General features: G+C 37.4%; 1 protein-coding gene across 6 annotated transcripts in view; it reads left to right on the top strand.

Annotated features, from left to right (window-relative positions):
* The window catches only part of kcnip4a (potassium voltage-gated channel interacting protein 4a), a 127,684-nt gene that overhangs the window by 76,584 nt on the left and 28,279 nt on the right, over positions 1-22,821 (top strand). The window contains exons 1-2 of one of the 6 annotated variants that reach the window (XM_072376361.1): positions 744-1,011; positions 1,124-1,260. The exons of 4 other annotated variants lie outside the window; for them this stretch is intronic. In XM_072376361.1, the coding sequence (XP_072232462.1) occupies positions 1,203-1,260 (58 nt within the window). In that variant the 5' untranslated portion in view covers positions 744-1,011; positions 1,124-1,202. Of the gene's footprint in view, positions 1-743; positions 1,261-22,821 lie in introns of those variants that run through there. One more of the 6 variants, XM_072376360.1, reaches the window with a different exon arrangement.

The raw sequence follows: 22,821 nt of genomic DNA, 5'->3' as shown, positions 1-22,821 counted from the left end.
ATTGGACTGCCGTCACACAGTTCATGAATTGAACTGCGCGTGGGTGGCTTCAGGAGTGAAAGTGTTTCTTTCCATTTTCCTCTTTTGATGTAACACATCAGGCTTGCATCTGTGTGGCATTTTTCACCCGATCTCAGGAAAATGAATGAAAATGGAAAAGATGAGGTCCTCAACATAATTCTGACCTGTGGCCCTTCTCTGTAACCTTGAAGATCAGCTCTGAGAGGCAATCTCTTTATTTCGCTGGGCTTGTGACTGCATGGAAAATAACTTTCATTTGGAAGCAGAACGTTATGTCTGTAGTTTAGAATATTTTAATAGAACAAAATTACATTGCAAAAAAAAAAAAATCTGAATTTTTTTTAAATCAACTTTAGATGTAATTGGGACTCTTTTTAACAATTCAATTAAAATTTTCAGCTTGTGATTTGAAGGCATACTTCCACTGCAGTGGGTGATTTATGTTGATATTGCCAGAGGACTTCTCCCGCTTTGTCGTTAATCAGTTTATAAAATGGGTTGTCGGCATAAGCAGACAGAAGAGAAGCTCATCGATGATTGCTTGTACATAATTTAAATATTAACACCAGCAGCTCCTCAGCTGTTACACACTCAGTGTTTTGGACATAACACGGTTTCTCCCCACGTTCACAGCAGCAGATGTAGTTTCAAAGGCAACTAGTAAGGAAAAATGCTTATCTGCAGCACAGGCTTTCTCGCCTTCCACCAGTTTCTCCCTCCCCTTGAGAGGATAGATCTGTGAAAGAGCAGCAGTAACACTCTCCGCAGCATGTTACTGCCTTTCTCTCCGAGCGCTCAATTAATCTAGATGCTCAACTGGTACAAAGTAGCTTTTGCAGAGCAGCGATCAGCCAGCAAGCTCCCACTTTAAATCGGGAAAACAGGAAGAAGGGGGGCTGCAGAGTGTGCGCGTCAAAATTCAAAAGTCAACAGAGGCGCGGATGTTTCACTCCCACTCCTATCGCTCAACATACAGCCCACCCAAACAAGGTGAATATAAAGGAGAAGTTTGGACTGCAGTCTTGAATTTTCTTGCAAGATTTCCAGCATCTCTTTGTGGCTTTTTTTTTTTTTTTTTTTTCTCTACATTTTCACTCTCAAGCCACTCAAGTGTGGGAGTGAAAGCGTGTGAAATCTAGCAGGACTTCCAGATCACCAAGCGAGAAAGTCTGGAGGACATCATGGGAGCTTTGATGGTCATCTTTTCTCTTCAGCCGAAACAAAGACGCAAAACGACAGGTAGGCGCCATGGGAAGGGGAGGATGCAGTTTATGAAGATACATTTCTCTTAATTTATCAGCGTAACTATGACTGAAAGAGAAGTGATTTACTGTATGCTGTATTTCCTCCGGTTTGTTATTTTTTCATATTTGATCATCTTTTGATCATCTATGTGCATTACAGAGTTTGACATTCAGAAAGATCCCATGAATGTTTTTTCTCTGTAATCCCTTCTGTGTTTATGTTGTCACATCAGCAGTCCATGAAATTGACTTGAAATTGGCTACATTTTGGTAAACATTTGAGACTGAACTCTACAAACTTGCCTGACTTTTTCCATTTGCCTTTCTCAATATTGATTTCACCGTGAAAGTCCCCACACACAGCATGCCAGATTGACTCTGTGCCAACACAGTCATACATGCTTAGGTTACATCTCTGTCTCCCTGCAATAATTTTCCGATCATCATCACTATCATCACAGCTTGTCACTGTAACAAAAGACAAGGAGGACCACTCTATAATGAAGAACAATGAAATATTTAGTGGGCGGCCAGTGGACAATAACTGACAGAGGTTCTATTTAGTGGTGTAGTGGGATGGAGACAGAATAGACGACATTTAAAGTACAGTAAGTCATATTTCACTCGGATTTTGTAAGAGCGCTTGAGACCAAAATGAATTAGAGAGTCTTTGTAACTCTGGTAAGCAATAGATCATGAAGAAGGCAGTTGGGTGCACAGTAAGCATATTTTATAGAGACCTAGAAAGGAGAACGTGGGATACAGATGCTGTCTTGCTGTAGACTTCATGCATATATCAATACAGTATTACTACTTATGAATATGGAGCAGACATTGCCATGGCTGACCTAGAAATAGTGGTTCGTACTCCCTTAATGTTGATACATGTGATGCAGTTGTTTTTGATTAATATAATGAAAGATGTACAATTAAAAAATTCAGACTAAAACAGGCTTTACACTCCTTGCTGGTGTTCTCTAAATTCAGCTGCTGAAATCGGCTATAGCTAACTGAATCAGGAGTGTCTTTTTTTTCTCCGTTTCATGATTCTTAAGAGAATTATGCTAATCAGATGCAGACCGCCATGTTTTAAGACTGTTTACGTAAATGGCAGACTGAAAATGCATTCTAAGGCTTTTTTTTTTTGTTGCCACATACCTCAAAGGAAAAAACTTGTGTTGCATCACCATCTTCAACAGTATACACACAGCCACTAAAACACATTCATCTGCATCTACAAAATCATGCAGCTATCTGAGAATGATAAAAAAACACATCAGTCTTTAGGTGCTGTCTTCTGTTGATGGGGCAGTTTGATAGAATAACTGACAAGAGTTTTTATACTTATTCTTCCTACATACCCAGAGAGCAATAGTTGATACTACATGATCAGAATCCAGGACTATCTTTTTAGCCCCATCTGATGGTGCAGTTAGAGCAGCTGTTACATAAGAAGCCTACAGTTTGGGTGTGTACAATCGTGGCTTTTAGATCAGCTGAGACTCCTGAACAAATCTGACTCTCCACATTGCGACACATTTAAAGTGTTCAAACAGAAGAACAGAATCAGTGTTTCCTTACTCACACAGAATGGACTGAGTGTTGTTCAGAAATACATTATTTATTCTAAAGTCAACACGGTGGGTCTATGACAGTGCACCATACACATATACATCAAGGTATTAAAAGGATGAAGTTTGTTTTATAGTTTGGATCTTGTAATCATATATATGGAGTAGCTCCAAAAGTAATTTGCATTCTTTTTTATTGTATTAATAGCAATGACCTTTAGTCCACGCTACTGTGCCATTTCATTGAAACTGTGCAAATATAAGTGTGGGTCCTCCTCTTTCTTCATCAGCGCTACTGGTGCTGCATTATCAAAATATTTAATGATGTAATGGTTTAGCACTGTGGTAACTGTCGGATTCGGCTCCATGGATATAACATAGATATAAGGGGAAACTTGACAAACCCATCCTAATGTTATGGATGCAGAAGCGTGTTTTCTTTTCAAGAGGAAGATCAGTTAAACGCAGAGTTACTTATTATATTCCAGGATTAATCGAAAAGCAATTTTTTTATGCTTTTTTGTTGCGTTTTTGTTGTGTTTCACACATAAATAATTTGTTGAAGAGATAGTAGAAATCAGATGGATAAAAGCTCTGACTCGTACATCCTAGTGCAGGTAAACTTCCACATACTTTGCAAATCCAGGTCACAGTTATGTTTCACACTGAAATTGTTCAGATTTTCTCTAATCATGGCACATTGTGACTGATACAATAAAAGGCTTTTAATGTGGAAAAATAGTAAAACTCGCTGTCTGAGAGACCCTAGTGCTAGTCCACCACCCACTCTAATGCTTTCAATTCATTTTCATCGCTGCATTTATCCACATGACAAGAGATGATGATCCAATAAGTACCCATAGAACTGTGGCCTTTAAAAAGAACTCACCTTGCACAGTTTTGGGTTTTCCATCTGTGTATGAAATGTCCTAAAGATAAGAGATAGACTGGTGTTGTTGTAATAGTATGATGGATTTGTCCTTGCACTTTCTGTCATTTCAATGTCTTGCCCATTTGTGTTGCTGGGAGCTGTTATGAGTAGAGTGTAGGAGTGAGATAGGTACACTCAGCTGTTCAAATGGAAACAGCAGAACATTAACTACTGTATGAGTCAGGCTGCCACACTGAAATTTATGCGTCTGTCAGAAGCAGTTGTCTGCTTTTAGAATAATCATCCCAAGAATACCAAAACAAGTTGAGTTTTTCGTTCTTTTGCTGATTTTGTGACATTAACATAAGGGGTGATGGGAATGTCCAGTGTGCTTCTTGTTGCTGGCCCCCTTTCCTTTCAGGCCTTCTGGTGTTTACAGAGCTGAGTGGAGACTTTGGCCGACCACAGCGAGAGCAGCTGTCATTTTAAGGGTAGCCACGCCACTAATCACCATTTTCGCTCATTGCCCCATCTGATCACATGTAAAAATGTTCCTGTTGAAATGCAAACCTTTGGAGCAAACTATCATCACTTGTTATATAAGCAACTGCTGAGCTTCTACCAAGCAAAATAACCACATGGAAAGCAATTTGAACTTTGTGTGTTTACACCAGCTAAACTCTTGAATTGTTTTTAATTAAAGTTATCTTTGAATATTGCTTTTCATCCACAGTCTCAAAAGGACTTAAAAGTGACTGTATTGATAGTCTGTTAGTCAAAGGCAAATGATTACTGTAAAATTGACTGTATGCCAAAGGCACTTTGAGTTTATCTCATTAATTTTCTTCCAACCCATCTGTCACATGCAACACTTTTCACAGAACTACTCCACTTCTTCAGAAGTGCTTGGTGGATGACGCCACAGTGTGACAGAGAATTTAGAGAACATTTATGCACATGGCTCCTGGTGGCTCATGAGGTCTATTGATCCAGATCACAGTATGAAGTACCAGCCAATAAAACAAACCCTTTTGTTAATGACATACATTACGTGATAAGCTGCAGTAGACTATGGTACAGCACTTAATTAAGGAGACCAATTTTCCACATTATTTTCAGATATAAGGCTTATTCTGCATTTAAATATATGAATACATTGCATATGAATACATTTATAAATATGTAATAAATGAATAATTTTTCCCCCCTCACCAGTAGTTGGAAAAGGTCATTGATTTTGACGAAGCCACATGAAATGCAAAAGACATCAAACATCCAGATTCTCTGATTATGTAAATGACCCAGGCTATGCATAAGGAAATGAGGAAAAAGTCCCCTATGCAGCTTCCAGGTCCTTTTTTTCTTTTGTTTTTTTTTTCTTTTTTCTTATCAGCAACATGTAATCTCAGCTCTCTTTAAAGTGACTATATCATTACAGTTTTTTTTTGTCATCTAAATTAGCATTTAGATTGAAAAGCAAATCCATAACAGTTGGCTTTGGGCTTGTTTTGGGTTTCTGCCATGGCATGGGAGCAGTGCAGCAGTACATGTATATTAATCACTCCATTCCAACAGGACATGGTAACCAGTATTAAGAGAGTTCACTTAGAACTGGATTAATGACTAGCATCCAGCTTGGAGGAGCTCTACAGGTACAGAAAAAGAGGGATCAGCAGATAGCATACAGAGAGAGATGTGGCTAACAATGGGTCATGGTAATACAGATTTCAGAGGAATACCATTTATGGTGCAGCAGTGGTCCAACACCATAAAATGAGACCAGTAATTATTGAAATTATCCAAAGGCAAATGCCATCCATCATGCTTGTGATGGACTGGCGACCCATCCAGGGTCCATGAGATAGGCTCCACCCACCACACGACTATGGTAAGCATTGTAATTACCTGACACAAGGCTTTTTACCTGGAGTATTAGTCAGATTCAGTGTGTTTTAAGGAACAGCTGGTTGATAATAGCTAAGGAAATTAAAATGAGCCTGACCTTCTTATAATATAATCTGGGTCCAAAATAATGTAGCACCCTTCTCACAGTATCTGAACAACACAGGATTACATTAATAAATTACATGCTCAAACGCACATCTTGTCAGCGAGGATGGCAGCGTGGCGTTATGTCGCTGTTAGTTTGTTCCTTCAGACAGGCTTGAAACAATTGAATAACTTTGAATAACTCTGAGACTGAGGTTGAGCATAAGTACAATTATCGAGACGTGGGTAAGTTCAGGTCTGTTTGGTCATCAGTTCTTTAGTCACAGTTTTTGCACAGCCTACATTAAATGATATGTCTGCTTTGGTTATGAATGTCTTCATCCCCCATTTGGTCATTTCCCCACCATCCTGCCATAACCAAATCAAAATTTCAATAAGTCAACATTCAATCATTTGGTTATACTGCATTCATACAGCATGTGGCAGTGCAGGTGTTAACAGGCAAGGCCTGGATTGCACCAATAACTGATTTCAATTTTATTAATATATATTCAAATAGGCTGATATTTAAGAGAAAAGCAATGGAAAAAAAAATATTCCATGCAAAGCTGTTCAAACATTTATTTTTCCCTTTTTTCTATTGTTGCAGATCATACTGGCAGCAAAATAAAACATTTTCAGCTTTTTCAACCCGCTGGACACTTAATACTTAAAATGTTCCTCACAACAAGCTTCACTGAATTAACATGTTTCTATTCACTGAGAGCAAATGAGCTTAGGCTGTGTTCTTTGTTTAATTTTGATTAAAAACATAGATATTGTGCATGTATCAAACTGAATTTTAAGTACCAAATGTCCTTACCTATTGAATAATAATTCACTAATAATGGTCTCATAAAGACCAATAACATTGGCCATTATGTAATTCAGTACAATGCACAATATTGGTTAATGCATCTCCATGTACTTCCAGTATGTTCAAGACTTATTTGAGTAGATTCTTGTTGTTTCCACTTGATGGCAGCATATTCAAACAAACCAGCTTCATGCAGTAAGATAGCAGAAAGAATAGCAACACATTAATTATGATATAGAATAATGAGTGGAGGTTAGGGTGGTGTCACTCAATGAAAACCTTTTAAGTAGTCAGAATGCTGGCAGTTGCAGGCAGTTTATCTGGTGGGCAGCTCCATTTAGTCAATTGGGAAAATTGAAGGAGTGATTAAAAGGTGGATTTGGCTTATTATTTAGTCATTTTAGCTATATCTGATTTAAAATATCAGTATGTATATCAGACTTGTCTGAAACGGGAAGACCTTAAATATTGCTCTCTATTAAGTAAAAAGATTAGCTTGTGCTCTCTTTCTAAGAAAATGTTTTGCACCTTAGAAATTGGATTTCAAACTCACCAGACCATGATCTGTTTCTCTGAATTTAATCCCATTAGTTAGCTGAATTAACTATTTTCTTTGAAGGTTACAGGCTGTGGCCTTCTTGTGTAATTTCTCAAAATAAATGGAAGACATTAGTTTGTTTTAATGCCATCCTGCTTTGTCTACAGAAGAGAATTCAATTGTAACTCAATTTAGCGTAAGGAAACACTTTCCTCCTTCAGCTGTGTTTATGTTAGCAGAAGGACTGAACTGGCTGAAGGTCAGTGGCAGCAACTTGGATTCAAAGAAACCTAAATGTCTGTAGAAGATGGAATATGTTAAATAGCTGGTGTATTTTTTTTTTTACAGGGAAGTGTTGACACGTCTTAACTTGCCCCCAATGAATAGCAAGGTTTGATTGAAAATCAGAGAAACACATTATGTACAAGAGAAAAAACTCTTTTGAACTTGTCGATGAGCTTTTGAGTACTCTTGTGTAAAATGATAAATGTGGCTGGGTTCTTATGATGGTATGATAGTAGGATGCAGTTCAGTTTTCGTGTGACAAATTTAAAGGTATGCTCGGTCATTTTCTGTAGTGGTAATGTGCTAAACTTCTATTACTACCTTTAGTTACTCCAGCATGTCTGAGACTGAAAGTCCCTGTTTTCCCTGTTATTCAAAAGTTAGACAGTTTAGTCTTTCAGTGAATGTTACTTAAGAGGGACTAAACTGTGTTTTTGTTGTGTACGGATGTGAATGGATAAATTTGGTTTTCTAATGTGTTTACAGCAGCGAGATGAGTCAGTGGAAATGAGTCGAAAATATGCCTGTGGTCATAGATTAAAAGGAAATGTCACTCGGTGCAGTAGATGATCATTTTCATTGTTTACTTTTCTTTTTCTTTTACTTCACCTTACTTTAAATGAAAGATAGATGAATAATTTAGTCCTCTAATAAGAATTTCTTGCAAACAGAAAAATGAGAAATATAGCTTTTATTTAAGCTTTAAAATATCAATACATCATTAACTCTATCTCAGTTTATGCCGTCTGTGTATTATTGTAATCATTTTCAAAGTCCCAGTGAGTATGACTCACTACCATATTTGAATCTGAACTGAAACACTGCTAATGTGATACTCTCTGTTTGCAGGTGCTGCAGACATTTTCTGCCACCTACAGTACAGTACAGCAGTACTACTCCATCCAACACAGCACAATGCTATGCAGTGGCAATTACCTTCATCACCAATCATACACTGATTGATACAGCACACTGTGTGCTGATGACATGCACAAACGTTGATTATTTTCATCAGCATTAGCCAAGGGCCTTGATTATACCCTGTGCAAAGTGCTGAGGTGATTGGAGAGCAGATGTTGTAAAGTGGGATGTTTCTTTGAGATTAGGTCTGATATTAATGTTGAATTAGAACATTAAAAAACAATACAAAGAGAGGAGATGTCCGTGATAATGGAAGTTTTCCCCCTCTATATTTCCTGGATGCGAGACTTCTATTACACCTTCTTTTCACCTTTACAACCGCTGTTCTAGATGAGCTTCCTACACAGCTTCCTGTCCTGTCATGTCAACTGTCAGTACTCACAAACCTGTGAATCCACACACGCATTTTCGCAATTCACAAACGAAGGGATAGAATAATAATGAAAACAATGAGATGCCCAATAGAATGCACAGCAGACAGATTGTTTCCCTGGTAAAACAGCATCTTTACAATTCCTTTTGGGCCAACAGTTTGTGAAGATGATCAGCTCCTTCCTTTGAGTGGCTGTTCTTAATCTTTATCTTACTTAGAAACTACATTGTCACGGTTTCTAATAAAGTATGCAAAAAATCTCCTGGAATGATCATCTGCCTGTGCTTTCTGTACCAGAATAGAAGACATTGCTTCTCAGCAAAAAAAAAATAATATTTAGCTTTAGCTGGTTTTGGCAGTAAGATACTATGAAATGATGAAGCCCATGTTGAAGGTATGTTCACATTACGCATTCTGGAAGCAACTCTTTTGGTGTCATGAGGATGTTGGATAGTAAAGGGATTAGTCTTGGAATGTTTGAATTCAAAATGGAATATCTTATCATGTTAACATGTATTCATAATGTATATTGAAGAATACAAAAAAAATCTGCTGCTTCAACAAGGAGTCAGGAGGCACCAGATGACATCCTTCCCTTATCTTTAACAGCAACCTGCTGCCCCATTTCCTCTCAGAACCTCAAAGGCTTTTTCTCTCCACCATGTTGTCTTTCTACCTGACCTCTCTTTCTTCATCCCTCCCTTAAGGTTTTGTGCTTCATTTAAAGTCCGTGATGGTGAAGTTCCAGATATGGGCTATTTTTCGGGCTGACATTTTACACCGATCAATCATCCTTCAGCCTCTTTGTGGAGTGTCACTTCAATCATAGCCTTTGCTAGAGTAGGTCCCTCACAGATTAATTTGAAATAGTGGGAAATATCAGAAATGTTATGAAAATTTTATGTTAAATGTTATCTAAATGTTATTTAGAAATTATTTTTCTTGTAATGTATTTATACATCATGAATTGTAGCAGTAATATGAGTAAAATTGTGCAAAACACATCATTGCTAACTTATTTAAAATGAAAAATAACTAAAATGAACAAAACCCTGATCAATTTTCAAAAGATTTTTATAGAATGACTTTATGTGCCAAAGAACTGCAGAACTCTGACTTGGAAATCTGACTCCCCTGCTCTTTTTGCTACATGGTCATTGAAATGAACAGCTTTAAGGGATAGGCTCGAAGTTGTTCCTTTAACCCACTTAAAAAAATAAATTAAAAAAGATCAAATATAAAGGATATTGGTGAACCTCATGGTGGCACTAAAGGAAAAGTCAGGAGGCCACCATCCATCATCAGGATTCATCTTCTCTTTTAGTTTTCTTTCCATTGTCTGTCTTTGTCGCTGTGATCAGGTTTATCCCCTCTCCTCCCTCCTGACACTTATCCATTCTCTTCTCACGCCCCCCTTGTCTTTTATCTTTTCCCCTCCTTCCTTTCTCTTCCACTCACTTCTTCTTACCCTCCCTCCCTCTCTGACTTGTGCCGATTTCTAATCAGAGCCACAGAAGCGGGGCTCTTAAGTGGAGTTAAATGGCCTGCTGACAGGGCTTCACACTGGGCTCTGTGTTGTCGGCCATGGGCAGTCTGTGATCTGTGCGACATGTTGACTATGAACTTGGAGGGACTGGAAATGATTGCTGTGCTGGCAGTAATTGTCTTGTTCGTTAAGGTGCTGGAGCAGTTTGGTTTGTTAGAGTCTGGTTATGACGGTAAGGAAACGGCAAACTATTTTTATGTTTGAAATGAATGTTGTATTTTTTTTTTTTTTTTTTTAAAATTGGTGATAGTTACAGACCAGTTTTCTAGAAGCAGGAGCTTGGTGTGTTGACACAGCTGACTTTTGTTTCTGTTTTTATCTGAGGCAGTCGAGGTGATCATCTGACACCTTTCTTACTCTTCTTTCTTTCTCACTCTTTTTGTCAATTTTCTGATCATTTACATCATGATACAAGCTATATGTGAGCATTAAAAGGTCTAAATTTGACCATAGTAGTTTTTTATACTTTTACCTCTTTAGAGTATTGCATCTCTCTGAGTCACCTTATTTTGCTGCTAATTGCTTTAATAGTTAAAATGACTGTGTTATGATCTGACATCCTGCTTTTCATACTTTTTGTGGTGTTGATCATTATTTCACGCTTTTACATTCTGTACACTTGGGTAAAAACAGATGAGCTCAACTTTATGTAGCTTATTAGAATATAGACTAAAATGAGGCTGTGGCTTACTTGTTTATCCAAATTAGAGTCACATGTCATTTACAGCAACTTGAATATTGTGACCTTGGAAATTACTTAGAATGAAGAGGGTTATCATTTAAATTAAATTGGGTAGTATGCTGCCCAGTTTTTCACTTTGAAGATGAAAAAGTTGATAAGAGAAAAGTTGTATCATTTGTAAAGTTGTAGAGGAGCTTTAGCTAAAAGATGCCTTTACGTCATGATGAATTTTTTATTTTTTTGGCATCCTGTTGCTGTTCTGTGTTGCTTAATAGGGAACAATTATTGAAGCAGTGCCCACTGGAGATTTGTCAAGGTGCCATGTTGCACCTCTCTCACCAAAGTGTGAATCTAATATTTAGTAGTTAGGTCTCTCTGGCTCTGAAGACCACCTGTTATTTATAAGCTGTGTTTTCTGTACAGGCTGCCAAGCTGTTGGCCTTATGGTTAGACTTCACAAACATCCCCCAACCAGCCTGAATGAAAGAAGTCATTTTTAGTGTTGCTTCTTTGATGACTCTATATTTGTTTACTGAATGATTTCTGCAACCCTTTTTCCACAACAGTCAGGATTGCTTGGAAAATGCAAGTGCAAGTGGCATGCAATCATCTTTGCTCAGTTCAAATTGGATTCCAGCTACCTTTTTTTAAATAAAAAGAGACGGACGTGTTTACCACTGTGTTGCATCACCTCTTCTTCTGTTGTGTTATGAGAAGGCCAGTTGCTGAAGTTTTGAAAGCTCAGTGTTTTCCCATTTTCTTTCATAGTACAGGATTTAAGCTATTCAGTGGTTAGGGGCATTCTTCGTACCAATTTTTTTAAGTGGGTGAGATGTCTGGACTGCAGGCCAATTTAGCTAGATGTTGTATTATATGCAGAGGTTTTGCAATATATTGTTGAAATGAAATGGAATAAAAACAAACAAATGAAATAAATAAAAATCTTTATTTATACCAAAAGGAAATCATATTGTTGCAGTGTTTTTATTTTATATAACTATCATTATGTTTTGTTTTTGCTGCTGGCAGAAATAACCTCCTGTATCTCTCTGTGTTGCATCCTAGTTGATGAAGCCTAATACAGATTGCTCTGTCTGTTCAGCACAATGTTCTGTAGAGGGTGGTCAGTGTTGTTATTTATGTTCATTAACTTGTACAGCATTCCTCTTTTTATAATAAGGTGGGCTCTTTTTACAATTCCAAGGCTCCAAAGCAGCACAGCACAGAGCCAACTTTCTCCATCAGTACATTAAGTTTATTTGAGTCTCAGGCTCTGATTTTACTGCCTCCACTACAGATCTGTTGAAGATATGCAACATCTCGGTGCATTTCATCAAAGTACAGTCTGTTGTGTCCTTCCTTGCAGACAGCCGTTGTCTTGCATTTCCAGTCTAGTCTGCTGTCCAGGTAGACTGTCAGGCATCTGCACTTCTCAACCACCTCCACCTCTCCATCAACCTCTATTTCTGGTCCTCCCAAAAGCCTCAATCATCTATTTTGCTTTGCTTGTGTTCAAGATGTGGTGATGGAAATAAAAAAAGAAAAAAAGTTATTCTCCCAGTCTGGATGGATTTACATGTTCAGCATTAAGAAGAAGTGCACCTCTTCAAAATTGCAATTGATGTTTTTAGAAACCCACAATCTTGTGCAACTACGTTCTTTATGTACCTTTGACTCCCCCTCCTTCATCTGACAAGATAAAATGCTAAACTAGATTAGATTTGATCATTTAGAAAATTTCTTGCTCACTGTTATTAAGTGAAACTGAGTCTGTCAAAGTAAAATGTGTGTTAATAGAACTGTGATGAGAGAAGCTGTTGTTTATCAAATCTAAATCAGCTGCGGGAGCCATGTGGCAGTTGAGGTTGCCATGGTGATGTTAAGTGCAGCATTTTAGCTCGCTCAGATTGAAAATTCAGTCAAATTTGGTCTCAAACCACTGCTCTTTAAGGGGAAAATATAACTTTTTCTGACTCAGGTGTTACACTGTCAGGCATTTCCACACACTTTGGTGTGGCATTTGTGTTTTCTGTACAAAATGTGCCTCTGGCTGAAAACCATTCTCTCCTTTTATGTTGTTGTCTACGGGGCAGCTTGTGATATTCCTGTCATTTAGAAAGTGTAGGACAGTCGTGAGTCTGATTGTGAGAGGGAAGACAAATGTTCTGTGTGAAAACTGGCAATTTTAAAAGAAACATTTTGAACCAATCTTTTTTTCAGATGTGCAGAACTGATTTTTTTCTTTTTTTAGGAAATAAATGCACAGTACACACCTTTGATACTGCCAAGCTATTTTTTGGTATTCAAACTACATTTCTAAAACAAGTAGTGCAGCAGGACAACAAAAATATTTTGTCTAATTTTGATAGGGATTATTTCCTGTACAAATGCCCCAACAAAAGTAAAGATGACAACTCAAAATGCCTGATACTTTATTTTATAGTTAAAAGAGGAGATATTTCCAAAAACTAAACAGACAAGTCAAGATTGAACAGTAACTTATAAGGCTGATTAATATAAGGTGGAATCTACTTATTATTGTGTAGTACTCTCTCTCTTGATGGCTTTTGGATAAAAATAGACTTGAAACTGTGCTGTGCTCTCTGTGCTGCTCTTTAGTAGTATGACAGTGACTGTCAGTGATGTGCCACCTGTTCCCTTGGATGTGACAGGGCAGCCAACTAGTCTGCTGAAGGTATGGCTATTATCAGCTAAAGGCAAAATGGTGCCTAATAAATGGTCAAATGGACACTGCTATTTGTGTTATCACTTCAAGTAATGGAGCTGAACTTTTTGCTGTACCATGTTTGCATCCAACGTACAGTTAGAGTACAGTGCCCTCCCCAATCCATGTGGATCCTCTGCTTGAGGTTATTAAACACATTTACATGACACTTAGAAATAGAAAAGATGACCACATACCTCATTCGATGCATTCTTCATGATACTTGTATGTTGATCAGTGGATATAAATGACAAATTTATGCAAGTAACTGTCTTAAGGTGATCAATCAAAACCCATAGTACAATAAAAAGCAACCACCTAAAAGAGCGTTCTTGGTAAATACCAGAGCTCTTACCAGTGATACTGTTTCTTTATGACATCAAACTCTGATGTATTCACAACAATACCTCAAAGTATCAACCCATCAAAGGTTTAGAACTGCATCTTGAAGATAAGAGCTCATTTTAATGTTTAGAATTAAATTAGGAAAAGTAAATAAAAATGTTGGTTTTCAGTACTACTGCTGCCTGTTCATCCAAGTATGGACTTACAGTATGGTTGAAGCTTTGCAAACATTCTGTTTCACAGGTGCACACCACAGTTAACAGATTTGCCAGCAGAGGGCAGCAAAGCTTACAGCCAGCTCCAAGCAGCAATACCAGCTGCCACTACAGTATTTAAGTGAAAGTTTACGAAATCCAAATAAATGCTAGCTGTTTTGAATATATAAATCAGACTTAATATCTGTAAACTATTACACATAATAGATTCAGTTTTTCAGTTTAATCTGTGCAATTCATTAGCCATTTATTATGTAGCTCATTCCTATCCTTCTGCAGTTACAGTTTACAGTTTATTGGAAAATTAGTTGCTGTTTTTTTTCCTTGTATGTCTTGAAAATGTTGATGCGACCCGAAAGCTTAAAGTGTGCATATGTCTCCTCAGATCTGAATAGTTTAAACTGAACTGGAGCTTCCTCACAATTTCGACAAAGATTTCTTCACAGTTTAGAGATCTCGTACCTTCATAGTGCACAAAAGGTTAGAGCTAATTTAAAAAGTTTGAAATTACACCTCAGTGATCTTTAATGTTTCAATATAGAAATGAGGAGATAACAGGGAAGCTGTCAAGCTTAATCAACTTGACAAAATGAGTCATGGTAATGCTCCTTAATGAAATAGTATGAGACCAATCTGTCTCTTTTTAATATTTGTATTATAATTCTAATTTCTAATTCAACTCTTTAGGTAATATGCTTTTTATTACTTTGCTCCTACCTTTTAAACATTATTCAGCAAAGGTTTATTAAAGAATATGAGTTTCAGACGGGTATAACAAAGGTATTATGGTGTTTTATAGCTTTTCATTGAATTAAACATGATTTGTGTTGATTCTACCGGCATTATCTTTACTCTGCCATTAATCACAGCTGTAAGGGAGCTACTGGAGACTGACTAAAAGAAAACTGAATGAGTGATTTTTGTAATTTGTTCAAGGTTCTTCCTGCGGGCACTCTTGTGAAAGAGAATGAAACTGAGGTGCTGAGATGTACCGTGTGTCGGAAAGCAGACTTGCTGATTTTGAAACCTGTGCAGTTGGAGTTATTTGAGCAACTTAGCATGTGTACTTGATACATGAGTTGATGAATGTGCTTCTTTGAATTCAGCTTTAAAATTCTTCTTCTTTAGTATGAACAGCCTCAGTCTCTTCACATGTTGAAAGTTAGGGTTATCGTTAGGGTTATTTCGCATTCAGAAGAAGCTGACTAGGGACGCTCTGTTAATGCTCAGTTGTTTTTATGAAGACCTCTTACTTAAACTGTTCTCACATTTGTTAAAATAGCAGCTATTGTGATAACTTGCCAGCTGAGAGTTTAATACAGAAAGTGCTGCCTGAACCTACTACTTTATCCCTTAAATGAATAACCTTTACCAAGACTAGGTTTACTTCTGTTTAATGCACTCGGTTGGGTGTCATTTTTGATGAGAATGGACTTTTTGATACATAAAGTACCAGAGAAAAGAGTGGATCACATACTTATTTATTTTGAATGACCCAGTTGATGTAAAAATATGATCAATGGTTTCCAAAAATCTGAAAGTTGGTATGAGTCATTGTCCGCACGTAGTTTGTCAAACTTGTATTTGCACATGTGTAATGCAATCAATATAGATTTGGTGGATTATCAAATATTTGCCTGAGAATGGAGTCCTTTTAAACAGTGCAGGTCAACACAGATCAAGGTTGTTTGGTGTGGAGAAGTGGTTTAAAAAGACATCACTCACAGACAAATTCACTACTTTGAGACCAATACCATGTGCAGAGTCCTGAATCAAATGACATACAGGGCAAAAGCCCTATTTATACTTTTGAGTACAGAATTGGAAAAATGTTTAAAAAAGAGCAACACAACAATTTACGCTACAGGTGTCACAGGCCAGGGGTATTGTGCATGCATCTTTGCACCAATTTACTTGGTTTATGACTATGCTTCAAGAGGAAATTAAATCCCATTTTTATGTTGACATCAAATAAATAACAGTTGTAGAATCTTTATATTTTAAACCTTGAGGATGTAGATGTCCTACCTGTGAGACAACTCCTCCAATTTCCACTATCCAAAAAACATTATCACGAGAATCAAAGGACAGGCTGTTGCACCCAGATTGGCCAGACATACAGTTTCAGGGGTACTTTTCCCATTCAGCACTACAAAATCTAAAGGAGACGGCATTCAGCACCTTGTCACAATAAAAACAAGCCTGTTACTCCTGATATATCTCCAGCCAGAGGCAGAACAAGCTCGAGGAGACTATTAGTTTTCTATTATATTTAATATATATTGAAGGAAAAAAGTGACTGTTCATAAAAAGGCTGCCAGTATAGTTTTGAGGAATACACTTTCTTTGCGTGTGAGCATGAGTGTGGAAATGGCATCTTTGGGGAACCCCAGTTATGCATTTGTTTAAGAAACACGTTGAGTCTACTTTTCCAACAGATGATATTGGCATGTCAACAAATTGGTTACATATTTACCCTCAAGGTGATGCTGAAGCACCATGATTCACCATGATTGCTTTGGATATAAGATCATGGGGTTCACTCTGAGATTACTCTAAAAATATAATGAATCATGGCTGTGGTGATTTGTTTTGACCTTTTGATACTGATGTGACAAACTAAGAATGAGCTCATGGAAGTGCAGCCTTACTGAGCGTTTGTTGTTTTTTCAGGTCCTCTCAGTCTCTGTATTTGTGTAAAAGTCTCACATAATTTTTGCCACCTCCCTGCATGACAAAAATAGGTGTCACACAAAAATAAGGTGCTATTAATTACAGCAAGCTTTGGTGTTACATTTCCCTCTCTTGTAGAAACTCAAGCTACTGACAATGACTGTGCATTACTTCGACTCTGCTTAATTTACATGGGCTTTAGATTTCAAGAAATTGTTTGGCAATGAATTTAGCTTACCCTGCTGCAAGGTTTATTCCATTTAAAGTGAGTATATTGGAATGGTTTTAAATCTCTCATCTGGTATTTACTCATCTTTAAAAAAAATTTAAAAAAAAATTCAAACTTGACTTTATTCTACTGGCTGCTTTGTGTCTAAGTGCTATCTGATCTACTCCATAGATCGATTAACCAAATTACTACAATAAATAATTTCCTCTGATTTAATAATGTTTTGGCGAGGGATGTCTCCACACAATTAAATAGAAATGAAGCAATATTTTATAAGTGGGAGATTAATCACTTCTTGTCCAAAGATTGCCCCAGAGTTCGCTTTGCTGAGGCAGATTACTTGATGCAGAATTTATTCAATGCAGTTTGTTTACCACATATCCTAGGGTTGAAGGGTAATTATTTTTATTCTTTCCTAATTGAAAAATTTGGAATACAAATTGCTGTCGATGACATGTTTTTTGAAGTTTCTACTTATTTTCTCCTTCTGAGGGATGATAAAATGTGTGGATTTCTGTTAAATGTGAACATTTTAATCAAGACTCGTGCACATGACAGATGTTAATTGACTAAACATGATGTAATACGTCTTTTTATGAGGAAATATGGAAAAATAAAGGAAACCAATAGGACTGTCAAGTGAAAAATTATTTGACATAACAATACAGTATTAATGCATCATGGGACTTTTTTCAAAGAAAATGTCCCAACTCGGCTGAAAAATCAGGACACACATCTAAGACGAAGTGTACGAGCAGGGAGGAAAAACAATAGAAACTAGGACGTGGCTGAGAAAGAGCCCCCCGAACAATCCTTGTAATCGAAGAAATAGTTATGAAATTGATTAGAAAAATAAATAATAGGACCAAAATATGTGAAAAAAGACATTGGAAGAAATAGAAATCCAATTAGAATCTAAAAACAAAGAAAAACTCTACAAAATGTTTGTAGAGTTTTGAGAAGTTTGAGAAGTTTTTAGGGATGGATGAGCCCTTTGGTCTTAATAATACTGGATTAGCACAAAATGAGGGCCACAGTGTTAAAACCAGCCACAACTGAACTGAGTTAGTCTGAACCAAACACGGCAATACGTATCACTTTTCATCTTAGCCAGTTCATATGACTATTATATTGAAGAAAACAATAGAGCTGAAAAATGAGGACATGGCAATCAAAATTTAATTCAGATTTTACTCATGTTTTCATTTGATTTAGATCCAAACATGGTTTACTTAGTAGTTTAATAGATGTTTGAGTGTTTAAACAAGCAGCTTCAACAAAAACCAAGCTTTGAGTACTTTCTGTGTGCTTTGATAGATCACTGCAAGAATGATATTGTTGTAACATTAATTATGTTATGTAGCCACTGCTGTACCATATAATTCTAAAACTGTTTTATACCCTCAATTATGATTCTTCAAATAAATAACCACCTGCATTGATTTTTATTTTATTTTTTTCCCTCAGCATCCCTTTGCTGCTGCTGAACTGTGGTTGCCATATTTCATCTCTGGACAGTGGCTCCAGCCATTCTGTTTTCTGTCTGCCATTTTATCTCATCCTTGTCTTCTCTGTTTTTACTGTCCCTGTTAATGCAGGTTTTTCATTGACCTTTACACTTGAAGGTAAAACATGACTGACACTTTGCTCCTGAAGAATAGAGCACCATAAATCAGGTGACAGGCTGGCTGTGCAAAGAAAGCCCATGTCCCGCTCCTTGCTTCGATGTGCTGTCCACACAGCTGTGCTCGTTCTATTATGACTGAGATGGGAGAAAAAGCACGTCAATCTTATCTGCCCCAGCACACTGCCCTTAGCTTTGTGTCACTGTCAATTTAACAATGCCACTGGGTTTTCCTTTTACACTGGAACTAATCATCTGGAATGATAGAAATCTGGTGGACTTGCTACAGCAAGTAGGCTGCCATTTCATGTGAAGATGAATGGCCTTCAGTTCTTGGCCTTTTCAGAGGTTTATGACCCTTAATTGAATGAGCAGCTGATGTCCCACATTCTGTTTTTGTTTCCACTGTATCTCCTGTAGTTCCCAGACATCCATGACATGCTTGTTGCCAAAAAGGGGTCAAATATGTTGCTCAGCAGCTATTAAGCAAACAGGTGCCAAACGAAGAGATACTTTAAGCAATCTCACTATTGAGTTGAACAGTGCTGGATTTTCTTTCCACCCACAATTTTTGGTACAGTTGCATGGATGAAACTAACCATTCTAGATGTACGTTCATCTAACAATTGTCTTTTGGGCCATATTCTGCAATGTCCTTTGGCCCAAAGAAACATTCCCTTCTTCTGAAAAATGATACAAATTAGGGTTCTAGGGTTTTCTTTTTTTTAGGATTTCATGCATTTGACTTGCTGATTGATATTTTGATTGTAGCTACTGAATGAACAGGGGCTTTTTCCACTGCACATTTGCAACTTTATAAATGGATGAACATGGTTGGCTTACATGGAAAACGGAATCCATGCGGGGTGTGTAACTCACCAATTATACACATTAGTATCTTTGATAACATTTACTAGACTGAATGATCTGATAAAACAGATGGTTCATGCATGACAAAACTCTTTTCTTCAATCATTAGTGTATCTAGGTTGAAGGGCAAAAAGCTTTGAATTTTTAGAAATGTGTCCACAGCCAAATGTCGGTGATCTAAAGTCCATAAATAAGTTGTCAGAATCAGGGACTCTCCATGGCTGATTGCACATGCTGCGTCACTGAGGGCTGCCGTGGTTCACGGCTCATAATTGCATTCCCCCCTCACAGGCACCACCTTGGTAAACATGACAAGGCTCATTTTAATGTACCTTGGAAAACACAAACCAAACTCCAATGTTGCATTGCATGCCTGAGCAAATCCCTGCAGGTGTCACCTAATTATATGGCCCACTTGTACTTTAGGCTGATGTGTAAACAGTGGGGCATTCTCATCTTCGCCCTCTTTGCCCCATCCACTGATCGGTGTCGCTTTGATTGATGAGGGTTACAGCAAAGCCCCCTGTCCCGTTGCGCTGGTTTCATATGTTCACCGAGGCCTCAAGAAAGATAACACTTATCCAACTCTTAATGGAATTTTTGTTCTTAGGGGCTGTTTGATATGCACTGACGGTGTGTGGAAACAAAGCAAAAACTAATAAAGCTCCAGGTTATTACAATGGCAGAAAAGTTATGGGGGGTTCAATTTGTTTTTTTAATCATGAAATACTACGCTACAGTCTACTTAATAGTTTAAAGGGAATTGAAGGAAACAATAAAGGCATCCCCTGTATTAACTGTTGGATGTAGATAAAACATTTGAAGTTCGTTGGTGTGTGAAAGATGGATTCTCAGTTGTTCTTCGAATTTATTATATGTAACTTACTTCCCGTTTGTGTTGCTGATGAATTTATCTGCACTGATGACCTTGTTCTCTTTGTCCACTGTGTGCAGCCAAAGTTTGATAAGATACACCCCTTGTGAATACTGGCAGGACACGAGGGAACAATGAATGAGAATACATGGGTAATCACTTCCAAGATCGGTCGGTGTCTGTCAGTACAGGCGCAGACAGACAAAAAGGCTGCAGGTTTGTCACTCAGACTGCTCCTGCTTGTTACAAAGATAACAGACATGGTCTCTGAAATGCCAGCAGGCTAGCCCTGCGTGCAGCTTGACATTTTAGGCTTGAATCATTTGAAGATTGTGGAGCTTGGATGAGGTCTTGGTGAAACTCTTTAGTCCCATCATGATGGAGGGCCATAATATATATTCTTTTTGTGTAGCTATCAAACTTTATCAAAAGGAAACTTATTCAGTGAATGAATTGTTGTTATTAGCACATTCATCTGATAATGAGCTGTGTTGAAGATGCAAAGAGAACAATTTTCCAAGTTTAAAGGCTCAAATGCCTGCTGATATAAATGGATTTAGAGAAGTTATGTCAGCATGAGACCACAATGTTCTGTACACCCTTGTATTTAAATCAATACATCTCACTGTTATGACCTTCCTACAGTAGATATTTTTATATTTATCAACACTAACACTTTTATGACTTTAAGACAGTTATTTTAATCCAACTTTATGTGAGTAAAATGTATTTCTCAGTGGCACCTGTACGCTTCTCCCCACAGAAGTCCTTTTCCACAAATCCTGACAGCATGAACTTTATACATTTTTCCATTTCTGTTACAGTTTAGACGTAAATTGTTAAAGAGACTTTAGAGTATTTCAGAATTACTATTAAAAGTTTATTTTATTATTAGGGCCCAATGTTTTTAAGTTTGGCCTCAGAATAGTGTTACTGGCTGAATCTCACAATATTTTTAGGGTGGAAATAGAAATTTAAAAAAAAGTGCTGTGCTAAAAGAATGAAACGTCTCACTTTTAGTTGTTCCATCTGTCAGCTCCAGTGCTGAAACAATCTTAGGTGGCAATTACATCGCAGGGAATTGTTGTGACATTAATTGAGCACGATATGGGGTGTTATATCTGTCAGCTGTGCTGATGGAATCTTGGATCAGATGAGGCACGGACGCTCTCTGCCGCATGATCCCTCTTCTGTATGTATAAATATATGCAATCCTCAAGAAACCTCACAGCTTCAACATTTAAACGTTTTATGTATTGTCTTTTTTGGACAAAGGTTTTTTTCAACCATACATTCATGTTGTATTTACTATTTATCTATCATGGTCCGTTTGGGAAAAGGCTGAGTTTAATACATCCCTTTGAAGCATAAGAAAGAAGTTAAGCCTGTGCTTGTGATTTGAATGGCTTCAGATATGATTATGGCTTCTGTGATGCGGTGCCAGTGCCGACTTCTTGTAAACACTGCTGTGAGCTGGATGCTGTTGCCCAGGAGACACTGAAGCGTCCAACTGTTAGTTCAGCTGGTATTTCATGCACTGTATGTGACTGCTTGGAGTCAACCCTACAATTTCTCCAAAAGGAATTGACTTTGACGAGTTGTGATTGCTTATTAAAACATCCAGCAGAGGCAAAACCAAACTCGTTTGATTTGAGTCTCTGGCCACATGATGAAATCAGCTCGATTGTTATTTGTTTATTTGCATCAAATGTTGAGAAAATATGTATTCAGTGATCCATCATGTTGCCATGCTAGTTTCCAACTTTGTGAAGCATTTGTGCATTTGTTGAGTGAAGTTGAGGTCCTTTCCACCAAAGCTTTCACTAAACCTTTTAAGTCGATTAATTTTATGATTAACACACTCTAACACGGACTGCTAACAAATTTGGCTTTTGCTGTGTCTTTCAATGCAAGTCATTATGTTAGATACATTCCTATCATAATCTCATGACACAGGACTAGCGAATGATCAGATTATGCAGAATGTGTCCACTGGTTTCTTTTTTTTTCAGACAGTATCACCATGTTAAATTATTCAGAAAGATTTGAAAGAAAAAACTGAATCACGTGTCCTATTTTCCTCGTTCTGTCGATGAGCAACGAGTAACAGTAGATGACAGTGTGTAAGTAAATGTGTGTGTGTTAGTTTTTCCATCACTGGACCATTTATCACAGAGCAATTGAGTAAGCGGTGAGTTACGGTTCCTTTCACAGTGCAAAAATGATATCCTGCAGTGATGATTGCAATTAAGGTGGCTTTGTGCATTTGCATCATTGATGTATGGTTGATTTTATCTTAAATGGAGGCACAGCCTGGGAAACACAGCAGTCAGATCAAATAATCAAATGGAGTTCAGTAATACTACGTTTGCAGCAGCAAATAACTACTTTTTTCTTTTCTAAATAAA

Source organism: Leuresthes tenuis, unplaced genomic scaffold (assembly GCF_036924035.1).
Source record: "Leuresthes tenuis unplaced genomic scaffold, fLeuTen1.0.hap1 SCAF_22, whole genome shotgun sequence".
NCBI lineage: Eukaryota > Metazoa > Chordata > Actinopteri > Atheriniformes > Atherinopsidae > Leuresthes > Leuresthes tenuis.
Note: the sequence above shows the minus strand (reverse complement) of the source record. Positions and strands in the feature narration are given on the sequence as shown.